General features: G+C 38.2%; 1 protein-coding gene across 1 annotated transcript in view; it reads right to left on the minus strand.

The window, feature by feature from the left end:
- PDE8B (phosphodiesterase 8B) overlaps positions 1-15,664 on the minus strand; it is a 44,067-nt gene that overhangs the window by 8,559 nt on the left and 19,844 nt on the right. The window contains 8 exon segments of the mRNA XM_085322048.1: positions 620-755; positions 1,187-1,232; positions 2,104-2,268; positions 3,475-3,551; positions 4,244-4,321; positions 7,448-7,499; positions 14,086-14,146; positions 14,784-14,872. Of these exon segments, the coding sequence (XP_085178174.1) occupies positions 620-755; positions 1,187-1,232; positions 2,104-2,268; positions 3,475-3,551; positions 4,244-4,321; positions 7,448-7,499; positions 14,086-14,146; positions 14,784-14,872 (704 nt within the window).

A 15,664-nucleotide genomic window follows, 5' to 3' on the forward strand; every position in this document is an offset into this window, starting at 1 on the left:
TTCCTTGCATCTTGGAGTCAAAATCACTTCTCTTTCTGGCTGACCTTTTCTTTTTTTCTTTCTTTTTTTCTTTTTTTTTCTTTTTTTTTTTTAATGATCTGTATGAGACCAAATATACTGGTGCCTCCTTTCTTTATAGTCCTCAAAATCTCAGGCTTTCTCAACTTTTTAACTGGTTTGTCCCCAATACTAATCTTCTAAGCCATTATCAAAAGCCATAGCTGTCCCAGAGCTGCTTAAGTCATGAGGGATGAAGGCTTGCTTTTTCTAGCAAGACCATTTGTGCAGCAGCAGAAAAAGTGGCACCTGTGGGACGTCCAGAATGTAACAAACCAGTCCATGCCATACAATGTCACCTGGCTAGAGTAGATGGGGTACAGACAAGCTAAAATTGAACAGGAAACAATCTTGAAGAGCTGTACAGGCTGTAAGGAAAGACAGCAGTCCTAGCTACAGTGTGTGCCTGACTTCTTACATGGGACCAATAATATAAACACACAGATGCACAAAGAAAAGAAAGATTTGCTATATCTTGCTTCAGTTCTTCCAGAGCAAAGCACCTTCTGCCACAGCACCTCAACAGCTTTATTACAGGCACTCAGGGAAAGGGGTCCAGTACCTTTTATTTGTAACAGCTTCTAATTCAAAAATATTGAAATCCCAGCTTTCCTCATTATCCAGGAGCTGTGCAATACAAGGTGGAACATCATTGATGGCAACTGGCACTGAAAAGTGACTGTGGCTCAGGTTCATATCTGTTGAAATAGAATGTGAATTACAACACTGCTGGATTTTATTTCACATGTAGAATTCAATTTACAAAACAACACTTATTTTCAAGATAAAATCTAGTTAGAAAAAGTCTATAAAAGCCTATAGTATCTATGGTTTATATTATTATATGTTATTTGGACATATATCAAAAAGAACAAACAAATTAGTGATCATCTCTTCGAGTGAGAATTAGTGATCTTTTAGTTTGATTTTCTGCATTTTAAAACATTATTTTAGTTATTTTATCCTGCTTCAACTCCAAAATAGACAYAGTCCAGCACTTGTTCTACAGTCACTTAGACAACCATTTCCAAAGATTTATGCCACACTGCAAATTAGCACAGATCTCTAAATCATTATCATCTACAAATGAAGAAACACTGGTAAAGGGAAGTTTAAAATGGCAGCTTACTCTTAGAAAACACATACTCATTTCCTGACAGTCTTCTCAAGCCATCCTGAAACAAGCAAAGATGTAAGTAGTAGACAAACACAGTACACATACATGATTAATTGTAGAAACACAAYATTCATTTTCTCTTTAGGCACTGGGTATTGAGAACATTACTCCTACTGTAGTGTCATAAGCACCATCTTTGTTTTGAGGTCTTCCACTGCACATATAGAAGGACCCAACAAGAAAGTTGTAAATTCCAGCTCTGTCTTCTCTGATTTGGCAAGTTTGACAGAAGTGATAATTGCTTTCAACTGGACTCCAGAGAAGAGATCTGATACAGTCTACAATGTACTGCCTCCTTACTCCCTTTATTGGTATCTGCAGGACTTCATCATTCACATTCATACTAATACAATTTATTGTTCGTTTATTTTATTTTGGCAAGGATCAGCTCAGTGTTCATAAAAAGCAAGGTAATCTATGATGAAATCTAAGCAGTCGCTTTCTGTAAGGAAGTGTTGCTACTCTTAGGAAACTAAAGTTAGAAACTCATGAAAGTAAAACTCAGTTTTACTGTTCTCACCTAATTGTTAGGAACAGCAGATGTAGAACAATCCCTCATATGCAGCATCTAAGCTCCTATGGCTTCTAGAAAGTATCTCCTTGAGACAAAGCAGATTATAGTTTCTACTGGTATCCGTATTCACTTACATATGACAACGAAAGCATTCAGTGGACTAAGATATTAYCATAATATACCTCACTGCATCTTGGTGCTTACTGTTGCTAGAGAGGCTAAACTACTAAGTAGTAAAATTGTGATGAATTGCAAACTCTCCCTCACATTGCTTCTAACTTTCAGCTCAGAAGATCACTGAACAGTTATGCAGGACAYTAGTAGCAGTGACTTCATCTTTACTCATTTTACTTACAGTCATCAGACCTCCAACAAGATCACTTGTGTGAGGATCTTCATCTTTGGTACCTAACTGAGGGGAGTAAAGTTCTGTTGTCCGCAAGATTTCCAGAACTCTGTCCAAGGCCTCTGCTACTGTGATGGGGCTGTTTTCCTGGGCAGCATTAATTATATTAATAACCTGAAAGCAGATTAGGGAGGTCGGTGAGGAAGAGCAAAGGCCACATTTTTCTTTTCTTACTACAAAGTCTTACATTTCAGAAAATCTTTATGTTATGCTACTTCCCACTTAGCAATTCCTAGGTAATTCCGCCCAACCCCCTGAGTACAACCATGAAAATTTGTGCTTTGATTACCAGCTACCCAGCTATTTTGTACTGACAAACTCCTACAAAGGGACAGCAACGAGGAAGGTGTGATATATCTTAACTAATCCCAGAYGGATAGACCACTAACTGGCCATGTCACAGTCCTTCAACATAGGCAGGGCTACTCAGATCCGATCAAGTAGTCCTTAGAGAATGAAAGAACTGCTGGACAGGATTCAGATAACCTGCTATCAGATGTAAAAGCTTAATTTATTCAACAAGGAAAAGAAGCGTAGAGAGTAGCAACAGCCAGGCTGTGGTTGAAGGAGAAGAGGATGGCTCTTCCCTGTCTTCCACAATGCATCTCAGCTGCAAACTGGAAAAGCAGCAGTGACACAGCAGCACCAAGGACCACTCCTGGCGTGACTAGGACTGAGAGAAACAAAGCCCTACTGTTCTTTCCAGCAACCAGACGCTGCTGCTGGGGTACTACAGACCTCCCTGCATTTATGCAAAGATCCTGAGGGTGAAAGAAAAGGAAGGAAACCAGCTGCTGTATCAGGCAAGTTAGTGCTTGGAGGCAAAAGRCCTGATGATGGGAAGAGAAGATGGGAAGAAAGAAAAAAATGACTTGAAGGYGGGAGATGGCAGGCACCCTGGTGCATGGGAAGAGTGAGTAAGCAGCTGGTTTGGAACAGCAGAACTTGGGTAAAACATGTGGAGAAGAACAAGTACAGGAAGTGGGTGACAGAATGTGATACAGGTAATGACAGAGACTGTTGGAAGCACGTGTCCTCCTACACATGCACAGCCCAACATAGTAGGGCTTCTTCCTGCCACAAGTGGTATAGCTGAAAAAGCATAGCAAGACCACCCTGCTTCCTCATGACTATGACTAGGAATGAGATGCAGAAAGTTGGAAGGAAAAAAGAAAACAGGATTGATTGTAATTATTCTGTTAGATGCAAGGGGCAGCATATATAATCCCTTAGCTGTAAATACTGCCATTAATGATATATTTCTCTATAAGGGCAACTCTAAACTCTGAGTTTGTGGAGAAAGCAATGCTTAGCACTCACCTTTGTAATAGGAGCTTCTATTGTCATTGAGTGGATCCTTGCCATCGAAGAGTACCGACGGGTCTGCAAACTTGGGGCTGCCATTAAAGAGAGCACTGTTTACATGCTACAGAGTGTAAATCATGTGTTGTCATTTCGTGTGTGCCAAGCACTGCCATTAGGGAACAGCATGATAGAACCCACGCTTGTCTCCTATTTTTCCCATATCTCCTCTTATGTCACCTCTCACCACTGTGAGAAATGAAACAGTAAAGTGATACCATGGCAAAAAGAAATCTCTGCCACCACCAACACAACCTGGCAGCCAGCCACAAATGGGATAAGAGCAGAAGTGCTGTTCTCAGGTAACCAGTAGCAATAGATTCCTTCAGGTCCCACTGTCTAATGAAATCAAAACATTATTTATGGAGCACAAGCTGCAGCTTTCCAAGGCAGGTGGAACTGGTGTTTTGCCATGTGCTCTTTAAAAGACACACACACACACACACACACACACACACACACAATCTCTCTGCTACAGCAAGCGACTTCTCTCTGTAAAAGCATCATGCGCAGCCATGCATCTTATAGTGACGTGGATGCTCATGATGGGGCAATGATTTACAATTCAGAATAAAGAGATTTTTAAGAAGTTACAAGAAGCTAGAGAAATCTCTGTTTAATMAGCTGTGAATCTGTCTGGCTCCTCTTTCATTCTGTGTTTCTATTACCTAGGGCAATTTCATTCTTTATTTCTAACCCTCCTTTTGATAGCTTTCTATTTTCTTACCATCACTACTTTGAGATGTTATCGACTTAACATCAATCGAGTCTTTCCTTCTGTTCTTGCATCGGAAGGAATGGGATTCTGTAAACACAAAACAAAAGCTTTAAAAATGTGTCTGCAATAAATATTTCTACAGCCTCCTCTATCTTAGGACTTACAAAGACTAAATGAGCCTAACTGTCACATAAAGAAGGGAAATACAGTAATGTCTGTACTTCAGAACACGGGACTGAGACATAAACTAAGTATCTATCAACTTACAAACTTGTCTAAAGTCACATGGGAAGTTGTTTCTAAGGAAAGGCATGAAAATGCACTGAACAGAGGAGTCACTTCATCGAACTTCAGCTGCCTAAAAGTAGCAGTCTTTTAAATTGTCTCTGTCTAAGATAGTTGCCAAAGATGCCTCTAAATTAATGTGCATAGGCTGTGGCACAACCACAGAACAACTCTGTCTGCTTTAGGAAAGATGTCTAAGGTAATGCATTGAATCCCTCCTGCAAATTCCTTTTGCTCTGCACTGCCCATTGAACAAGTCTAAGTTTTCAGGATTATGTACCTTTAGCTGCCTAGAAATTCGGCTAAGTGAGAAAAATCCCACCTTGGTCTACACTTCCAGCCCAAGTACAAGAACTATTCCAATTTCTTCATACTCACACAGCTTTTGCTTTTTATTTCAATAATTATTTGTGCTGTGAGTTTAAGAAAAATCCAACACAATAACAAGGATTATAAATAATGTATTTAGTCACTGTCAAAATTAACTGCACACCAAGCTGTCATTCTTGAAACTGCCATTTGGTGAAACAAGAGAAATCATCACAACCAGACAAATGCAAAAGCCAGATAAAATTTACTCATATAAATGCCTGGACAGATTCTCAAAAAATAAATTTCAATTTTCTCTAAAACCTTACAGTCTGCACACTCTCCTATGTTTATTAAAACAACAATCCCTGATATCTATGCATCTCTTTGCAAGGCTCTCTAAAGTGTCTATTCCCAGACTATCTGAAATGTCGCTCAAAGATCAGAGACTTCAAAAGCTTTCAAAATGAGTTAAATATTATGTGAAGAGTCAGAAATATCATAAAATTGATATTCTCAACATACGGACAGAGCTACATATCCAAGTTACAAGACAGAATTTATGTGGCATATCTTTAACAAAATTAAATTTCATCCAATGCTCTAGAATTAAAAATACATCAATCTTAAAAATGATTGAAATATCGTTTCTGTATTAAGAATTACTTGTAAATTTTTGTTAAAGAAAGTAAGTTTGAGTCTTTTTGTTTTGCTTTAGATCATACTGAAGAAACTAAAAGCATTTTCCTCTGCTGTACTTTTGGTGCTTATTGCAACTACCATGTAGATTTATTCACCCAAGGGCTAGGCATAGCTAATGCATGCTAAATTGTTTTATTATTTTGTTCATTTATTTGGTAGCTCTCCTCTTTTAAACCTCTCTCCTGTGTTAACAATTTCAGGTTTAAAATAAGGCACTTGAGAGAGAGTGAACCCTTACACATAGACACAGCTGCAGGGTGGTAGCAGATGAGATACTCCTTACATGATAAATACCAGCTAGCGAGTTGTAAGCTTTGCTAGTGCCACCTAGAGAGACACAGGTGCACAAAAGCTACTCTGCACCAGGCTACAGTTTTAGTTGCAGATTTCTCTTAAAAACCTATGTTAAAATGTATCCTTCTCACAGTGAGTGGAATGTCTCCCCATCCAGATGTGGGGTGAAACACATCATCGCAAACCACTGGATACACATTGATCATCATACTACTCTCATCACATACTGCCATATGCCTTTAGACGGTTCTAGGCATTTATTCTTGCAGCATAGCCAATACCACAGCCATGTGACTTTAATGAAATAAAGTTGCCTGTTTTCAGTGTACCACAGTCATCAATGTGACTTCAAGTAATCTGGCTTCCTGGTCTTGCTGAAATCTGTCATAGTAGCGAGTGAATCTAAATGCCTCAAGTAATCTGCAAAAGACATCAGTAAACTAATAACAGTTCTATTCCAGTGTCCTGCAATTTGATTCACAAGCATTCCCACCTTCCCCTGTCTGCACACTCCACAATCAGGAAAGAAACAGTGAGAAAAACAAATAGCATTTATTATAAGGGCACATGAGCAAGCAAACAGTTCAACTCAGCACGAATCAGTTCTAATGGCAATGATGGTAATGAGAATAGCAAATTGCATATATTGTCTCTCCCCTGACCCCCATTATACTTTTGCACCACTAAGCTCTCCAATGCTTCTACAAACTCTTATGTTCCTGAATTCTAAAATTAGGAGATGTCAAGCGGTCACTTCCCACACTCTTTGATATGTTACGTTCTTCCATGTGAAAATCAGAAGCTATCTGACAATATGCAGCAACATGACCACTGTTTCAGAGTGAGAAGGGCTTCAGATGCTAGCAGGTAACAGACCTGAGAAACTACTCACTCAGAGTAAGGCAGCAATGCTGCATCTATTTTACATCAGTAAAAGACCATTAAAATCTTTAAAATGGCCTTTTGTATCTACTTCTTCAGAGAAAAGTGTTACTCCAAATAGTACATAGTATTGGAGAAAGTGATTATCCCCTTATACTCAGAACATTTAGTAACTTCTGCATATAACTTTTGACTGAGAGCTCAGATGTGCTGTCTGCAAGTAAGCAAATCTGCCTTGGATACAGAGGATGGTGCAGACACACAGCAACAACTCCATCATGCTCAGCATTGACTGGACACGAGCTAGCTGTAGCCTGGATAATACACTGCTATTTTATCCCCATGCTGAGCCCAGATTAACAGGTCCTGCTGACTTGCCCTAAACTTGGAAACACAGTGGCAGATCTGCTGCTGGCATGAATCAGCACAGTTCCACATTTATTTCAAGCAGTATGGGACACCAAGTTACACCAACTTTGGGAAAAGACACGGTGTTTTAATACAACTAAGAGCAATGCATCTTAACTCTGAAGGCTGGGCAAGAGCTCTGCATAGTAGACTGAAACATTAATTTTACAAACCCAATTCATGACACATCATTAGAGTAGCTGGCATCAGTCATAGGCCATCTTTTTTGACCACAGACTCAACGTGACACTTAAGAGACATTTCGCACCAATGAAGAACCTGGCCCCTGTTTCAAGCATGCAAGTACATGAAGGTAAATGATAATATTCTGACCTGACTGAGAATTGTCTCCTGTATACTTCTCATCACAGTGGCTCTTGTAGAGCTAAAAACACATCAAGGGTAAAAAATTATGCAAGGAAAAAGAATACAAAAAGATTTTAAAAGTGCAAAATTCAGCACCATCCTTATCCAAAATTTTCCGTTCCACTATTAAAAAAAAAAAAAAGCCAAGACTCTTCTTTAGGTGTAATTAGATGTAGAGAACTAATACAAAGGTAAACAAATGTACAATGCAGGAAATCACAAATACAAAAGTTTTTTTTTAATGTACTAAGTTCCTGTTTAATGCCCATGTCTGTGGGAGAAAAGACATTCATTTTCAAATAACATTTTAAGGACAAATCTTAAATAAACCTTAAAGATTCCAGGAACAAAATGCAAAAAAAAAAAAAGATTCTAAAACGTTATTAATTCTTGCCCTTTGTATAGTAATTCTAAAAACATTTTCTTAGCCTATTTAAGCCTTTTGTACAAACATTCTCTCATAAATCTGTAAAAAAATGGACAGTTTTCACAAGACAGAAAAAATCCCCAGCAACTGAAAATTGGAGATGGGTGTAAATCATCAGAACTGAGGGATTTTTATTAATTTTAGTTTTTAATCATCCCCATGAATGAAAGAAATAAAAAATCTTATTTTATTTTTTTGTGCTTCCGAAACATCTCGGGTAGCTACGTGGAGATATTCCTCACAATTTAGGTAGGACATTTCCAGCCCCTTGAAGTTGACACCTATTGCTTGGTCCCCATAACACACATTAACTGCTTCTCTGTGTTTCCAACCTAGTCAGAAACAAAAGCATATTCTGTCCAATATATGACAATTTTAATGTGTGTTAATTGCTTCACCCCATTCTTTTGTTATGTGGTTACAAAAAGTTCTGTGCAAACAGGAAAATTGAACAGAACTTTCAGTTCCTCAGGCTCCAATTAGGTGTAGCTAGTAAAGCCATCGAAGAGGACTAAGATAATACTTAAAAAAAAAAATATATATATATATATATATATATATATATATATATATATAGTCACTAGAGAAGGCATACACACCATTTACTTCAGATAAATGATCTTCTGTACTTGGTGCTGCACTTAAACTTGAAATTTAGGAAGCCAGCACAGTAACCTGATCTATGATAGATAGTTCCTTTGACCAAATTGATCACATACTTATAGCAAAGCACTGTGTTGCATGGAAGCATGAAGTCATGATTGCAACTTGCAGGTTAAAGGGAGAATACTGCAAGGCTGCTTTTAGCGCTCACATCAGTATACGATACTGCATGMTGCAGGGTCCTAATGGGGATTATTAATGTAAGAAAAGAATTATGCAAGTTCTCTTTTCCATCATTTTTCCACCTCTCCCATCTTTTTTTCCTTTTCACTACTGGGGGAAGGAGGAGGAGAAGATGAAAACAAAAGAGAACAAAAGAGAATTGAAAGACAAAAAACAAAATTCATGCATGGCGAGCTTTTTTTTTTCTTTTTAATCTCCATGTTAAAAAAGGAAAGAAGGAGAAATTCTGCACTCATATTCCATGAAAATCTTGTTTGGGGGAGGGTAAGTAGCTACTCTCTCACAGAAAACTAATTTTAAAAGCTTAAAACACCTCTCTTGCAATCACATACACAGAGGGGATGGAGGAACTCTCAAAGAAATCATCTAGCTCAAATAGAGTAAGATTAAGGAAGCTCACCATATAGAGTATACTGACACAAGGCATCTGAACTGCTCGCTCTGGTCCCATACTAGAGCTTCTCTCAGACTTTGAGATCTCTCTCTCTATCGTATGACYGACAGAAAACCTTGAGTCATTCCTCTGAAGTGCCCCACTAAAAAAAATAAAATAAACTGCATTCCTATTCTGAATACTTCTCTCACCCCTTCAGCAGGCATGACCTGAAAAAGCCACATACGGTAAGCTATGGGGGCAGTTACACAGTTCAAGTTTAACTGACATGTTCTTAAAAGGAAAAACGTCACCTCTACTATAAATTTACGAATGTGCAAACACTGGACTTGATCCTTCCAGTCCCAGTTCACAAAGGCAGCATGAATCATTACCTAGGCTTCAGCACATGGGACTAGTCACATGAAAAGCCAATTCCCATTCATAAATCTTCACTGTAGGCACACTTACTGCATTCTCAGATGTTTTACTTTCCATGCATAAATCTAACATGGTTAATTTTTGTATGTGATAAATCTGGTGTAGAAATCCATGAAGGTTCCTACACAGTGATTTCCAACTCTACTGTGATATCCCTTATGGAGACTGTCAGTAATGACAAAGAACATGCCTGCAATATTTCATGTGAAACAATATATAATAATACAACAATGCTTGTATGTCTACATACAGTGCCTGAACTTTGAGTCCAAGACATTTAGAATTATGTTGACATAGTGAAACACAGGGCATTTGGATCAAAAATTGAATCAAGCAGCTTTTACCATCCTGTAACTAAATTTAGTCATCAATTTCCTCTAATCCTTCCATAAAAAATTATCTTTGGCTTGAAGAGAAATCTAGTAATATTTTAGCGCAGAGAAAAGTTCTACTGCTGGAAAAACTTAGGTGTGGTTTTAGGACTTAATTAAATACACGACTGCCTTATGGGCTTATATTTTCCCCATAAACTGTTTTGAGAAGAAAAATTTTAGAAAACTCAAAAAAGCTGGATGAAAGTTTAACTATAGACAGAAAAATAGCACCACAAATATTATATTTGCCACAAAAGAGGCTTTTATAGCTTTTGTTTTGGAAAAAAAAGGAATATTTAAGTGTAAAGAAATGTAACCCTCTTCTGCTTCACTGCTAAAGATGTCCATATGGCTAGAGAAAAGTAATCATGAGTTTTACTGCAAAAGACCGCCACCATCAGCTACCCTTCTGAATTAGGTATTTCGGAAACATACTGACTCCCCTTCTCCCATGTTACTCTTCTGGCACATTCAGCCCTCTTAATTTTATCAGCAAATAGGCTTTGTTCAGTGCATCAATATGAATAGACTGTGCCCCTACCATTGCATAACGTCACGCAACAGAGAGCCCCAGCACAAGGCTAAAGCCAGAAGGCGCATTCTTGCAGCCTGGTCTTGAGGGACCAGGCTCTCTCAGTAAGTACTCACTGCCCAGCTGCTGCTCAGAGCCACAGGCTCGCACCTGCCTGGCAGATATGGTGAGCACCATGTCTGGCACATAAGATCATAGCAGCCATCATGCTGCAGCAAAAATATGTGAATTGACAGCATTGTGCTTTGGGATCATGAGCCAGGCAGATGAACTACATAAAAYATGAATCTCAACAAGCCCAAGCATTGACTATTACAGTGCTGAAAAATAAAGAATTTAGGCCAGTCTCAGTGTTTACCTCACAAGGTGTCACTCCATTAGAGAGAAGAGAGGAAGGGAATGGCAGCTTGAAAACTTCACAAACTGTTCCCACACCACCACCTGGATAGGACAAAACAGCTCTGCAAGATGTAGAAGTTTGGCACTCTATGTTGTGGATGCTCCTAGCAGGCAAACTGAGGCTCTACCAGGAGCTGCAGCTCAAATGCAGACCTCTCAATGCCTGTATGTGTCCTCTCAACTGAAAGAAAGTGAAGTCAAGCTCAAGGTACTGGGCCTATTCAAGCTCCCCTTGAGTAAAAGTCAAGTGGCGCCCTGTCACACCCTAAGCAATTTGCCGTGCCTGCAGGCACATTATCAACTTGCACACCTGCTGTATTATAAAGGACRAGGGATGTTCCTTTTTCAGGAATGTACTGATATAAAACAGCAGATGAAAGCAAGAGAATGTCTTCCAGCAGACCCTGAGAATGACTTTGGAGGTGTCTAAATGAATAGATGGGATAGACTACTAGCTCTGAAACCAAACAGAAGTATCAGTGATGGACTTGATTACATTTGCGACTTCGATCTATTTTATCCTTTGATAAAGTCTTATTTTAGCCCAGTACAGCACATCTCTACTGCATTATGGGCAGGGGAAAGAGAAAATGGCTCCATCTCAGCAAAAGCTACATCTATGGTCTTACTATCTCAACTGTCTCTAACTGAAGACAGAGTSCTATCGACTGTCTAACCTCTCAATCCCTAAAAACATTCCATATTGTGAATGTAAAAAGCCTATGCAACTTCAGACACACCTCTTCCTTTCCCTGACAACTTTTCCAAGAGGATGGTGTACTACATTGGAAAATGTAGTATACTGAAAATTAAAAATGGAAGGGGCACCATGAAAATAACTGAATTAAATGTTATACCAAATTTAAAATCCCAGGAGCCATTATATTAATATTAATTTAATAACCAGCAATAATTTTCTATCAAGATTCTTCCAGATTTCCAGTCTGACTCATTAACTGCATGCAAAAGTTAGTTTGAGCTTGGAGTAGTCTCTTAAGAGTCATGCTTTCTCTTTGGTTGAATCACTCTTTGCCACCAGAGGGTGCAAAACTGCAGAGTCTGAAGGTTGAACAGAATTTCTTCAAAGTATTACTGCTACAAAAATAACTTTAAGTATTATGAATATAATATAGGTATTATTATATATCACTACCATCATCCTATCTAAAATAAAAAAACAAAAAAAAMCAAAAAAAAMCAAAAAACAGAACAAGCCCCCTAAGACGCTGTTAGAATTCTCTGAGCAGCAACAGAGCACCTGATATCCTACTACAAGCAGGAGAGATTTCCATCAGAAAAGCAGAAGAGAATAATTATCTAGTCCTGCTGGCTTTACCTTGATTTTTCTTTTATGGACCTTACATCTCCATAGATTATGCTTTCTGTTAGGTTGTGATCTTTAATCTTTGTGGTAGATCCCTACACAGATCTCTAGAAGTTCAAAATCCTTTAAAGGTCATATTTCCTGGGCTATCCAGAAGTGTAAATCTCCTCAGGCCTGCCTATGAACTCCTTCCATCAGGGCTTTATTTATCAATAACCATTCACAGACCAATACTWAAAACCATGAATGGATGGGGCTAGTAATACAGAGAATGAAAATCTGGTCTTATACTCAGTTTCCTAAGTAAAATGCCATTCTTAAGCTTACTTGCTTTGGCAGATCAGTGAACTGAAAGATGAAAAATAGAAAACAAAAGAACTTTTATCTATATTCCTACTGCTGCTTTTTATACATGGTTTCAAATTTGGAACTGTTTTGTACTGCCTATCTTGCATTAACAGTATCACATCTACACTTCCCTGTACCAGTCTTTCAGCTGGGTGTGTACTATAGAAAAAAATCATTATCAAATAATATCTCACTGTAAAATCAACATCAAAGCAGCTGTAAACACAGCAAAATCAAAGATGTTTTATTAATGAACTAAAAAGAAATACATAAAACTTTAGCACTTCTTTTGTTTCAAAAATCTCCCATGCAGTAGGCAGAGCATATTTAACGATCTGCTACTGTAAATGATACTTTACCAGTAATGTATGTTTTTGTACAAGGCTGAGGTCAGTTTAATGTATTTTGAGCTCTCTTTTTCAATGATAAAGCTTCAAATTTCTCTTTAAAGTTGTGCAGCTGGTTCCCTTGATTTTTACTGCCTGCCCGCAACAAAAGTTTGTGCAAGGGGCATGGTTTCAACTAACAGATTCAAACTTTGCAGAACACCACCTATTAACTTCTTCCAGCAGTAGAAGTTTTCCAATGATGTATTAATCTGAACAGGATTATAATACTGAGGAAGGGGCACCTAAAGATTGAAGCAACAACCTACATACATTTTAAGCACAAATGTCCTTATCCATATCATGGATAAAAGCACATTTAAAATTCTAGTTAAAACAAGATACATGGAAATGTATGGTGTTCCCCAAGCACATGCTCAGTTTAAAATGTCAGCTACTTCCTATGCTCCTTACTTTCTATCTCTCATTCCTACAGACCACAGGCTAAAGATAGATTTTGCTCCTTTGCTCAGAAAAGTCCAAGCTTCCTGAGTCTACAGGCCATGTATAGTATTCTTGAAGCAAAACATGAGATACAACGAGTTTCTGCAGAGACACTTACAAAGGGAGTGGCTGAAGAGAATATCAAAACAAACAGCTTCCCACATCACGTGATTCCCGACAGCACCCATTGCTTGGGTGAAAATGTGCTTGGACCATAGACAACAGGGTCAACAGCTACTGCTCGTATACTTCCTTCGATGGTTAATGGTGGCTTGGATTGCACTCCTCCACAACACACATGTTCTGTTGAGCATGTGATGTCTCAAATCTTCCATGCATGCATGAACCACATATTGGCAAATCTTGTGACAGCTGAGCATTGATCACTGTTAGACCTAAGTATGACAGTTCAGACTTGCAAAAAGAGTAGCTCTAGAAAAACGCCCTAAGCTCCTCCAAACTATGGTCTATGCTGCTTCACAATATCACAGACTGAACTGTTATATCCACATTTCAGAGAACAAAAGCCTTTTTTCCTCCACTCACCAGTCCTACAGAAGAGTAAGCCATTAGCAAAAAGCTGAGCTTGAAGCAAATGCTAAAGCTATCTTGCTTGCTCAAACAATGAGAATTTCATTATTTTCCCAAGAGGATGTGATACTAATTTCTTAAAAAAAAAAAAAAAAAAATTAATGAAATTTATGACAATACCTGTTTGTTGTTTTCATTGGTACAACGCAGCCTTTTGAGCGACACAAAGTGTCGTATTTTCCTAGCAACAGGAATAATCAATTGTTACCGCATCAAATGGTTATGAAAGAAGTAAAACGATACACTGCTATTTTCCTAAAGCAGAATTCTTGATGCCTTTATGAAACTAGATATCAAAACCAAAACCAAAGAGACCACTAAGCAACAAGCTCAGTGTGGTAGGTTTTTGTTCCAGGATATTTKATTCTTTTCCTTCTGCAGGAATTCACCTGCATATCTGGGAGTAGAATTTGGCCATATGCATATAATATACAATAAAGGTGCAAGTGCATACAAGCATGCACACAAACAGGAGAATCACCCAATTGCTGATACTTCCAACTGCCTTAGTTTGGATAATGGAGATTAACTGCATAAATAAGGCACAGCAACATAAACCCAAACTTCAATTTGTAGGTACTGGGAGTAGTGACACTATTCATTGTTATGATTTTATACAAAGTTATTTTGGCTGGCATATGACAACACGGAACAAACAAACATCAGCAAAAAGCATGACCTTCTGAATATCACTTATTCTGTCTATATTTTTTATAGTCATTGGTTATATCATCACCCTGTTAATAAATACATGGGGGTTCATGTCAAACTCACAGGTGGGAAAAGAAAAGAGAAGAATCTAAAAACAAGAAAGTTACCCTCCTTGACCAACCACAGGTGTTATCTTCACATGCTGCTGGATACTGTCTCCTGATTTTCTTCTTGCATAGTAAACCCCTTGCCATTCCTAAGTAAACAAACATAACAGAGACAGCATTTGAGAATACTTAGTTTGCAGTCAAATATTCATTTATTATTAAATCATCTTTAAGTAATAAATAACAACATATTATTTCACAGTTTTAATTTTTAAAATAGTGTAAAATTTATTAATACAGAGTGTCATCTTTTAACAGACATTTACATACCTAAGGATAATGTAAAATTGTTTCATATGTTTCTCTTGTGAGAGAGTTCACAATTTTTACAAGGAACTTGAGGAATTGTCTATTTCAAGGGGTCATGAACATTTTTGCTAAGTACCGCAATAAACAGCGGTGTCTACAGCAGTTCTAGAGAATATCTCTGGTAATAGTAAATCCAAACTTTAAGTACCATACATATGGAGCTCTGCTGAGCATCACACAGCTCTGAAATCATCAGTCCCTCTAGTGATAGGCATGCTAGGTTTCAGAAGCTGTTGACCTACAGAACCTCAGCTAACCAATAATCTGTTTCACCCCATGACTGTTGTATAGCATGACCTTGGATATTCAAGGCCCTCTAGACTARCAAACGGAAGCAACCATTTCTTTATGGCATCCTTTATTCTGTTTTCCCATGAAAATGCCAGCCATTCATTTCCTTTCCATTCCCACTGATACAGGAAAGCATAAAGAGGACAGAAGACTAACTGGGGGGCATACATGCACCAACATTAAGCAGGCCACTGATGCAGAAATACAAGACTATACTCAGATATGGGTTGGAAAAGGAAAGAAGATAAACCAGAAGGCTTCCCTCCTCCTACCACCTCAAA

The sequence above is a fragment of the Rhea americana genome, unplaced genomic scaffold, assembly GCF_003343005.1.
Source record: "Rhea americana isolate MKP2758 unplaced genomic scaffold, rheAme1 scaffold_74, whole genome shotgun sequence".
NCBI lineage: Eukaryota > Metazoa > Chordata > Aves > Rheiformes > Rheidae > Rhea > Rhea americana.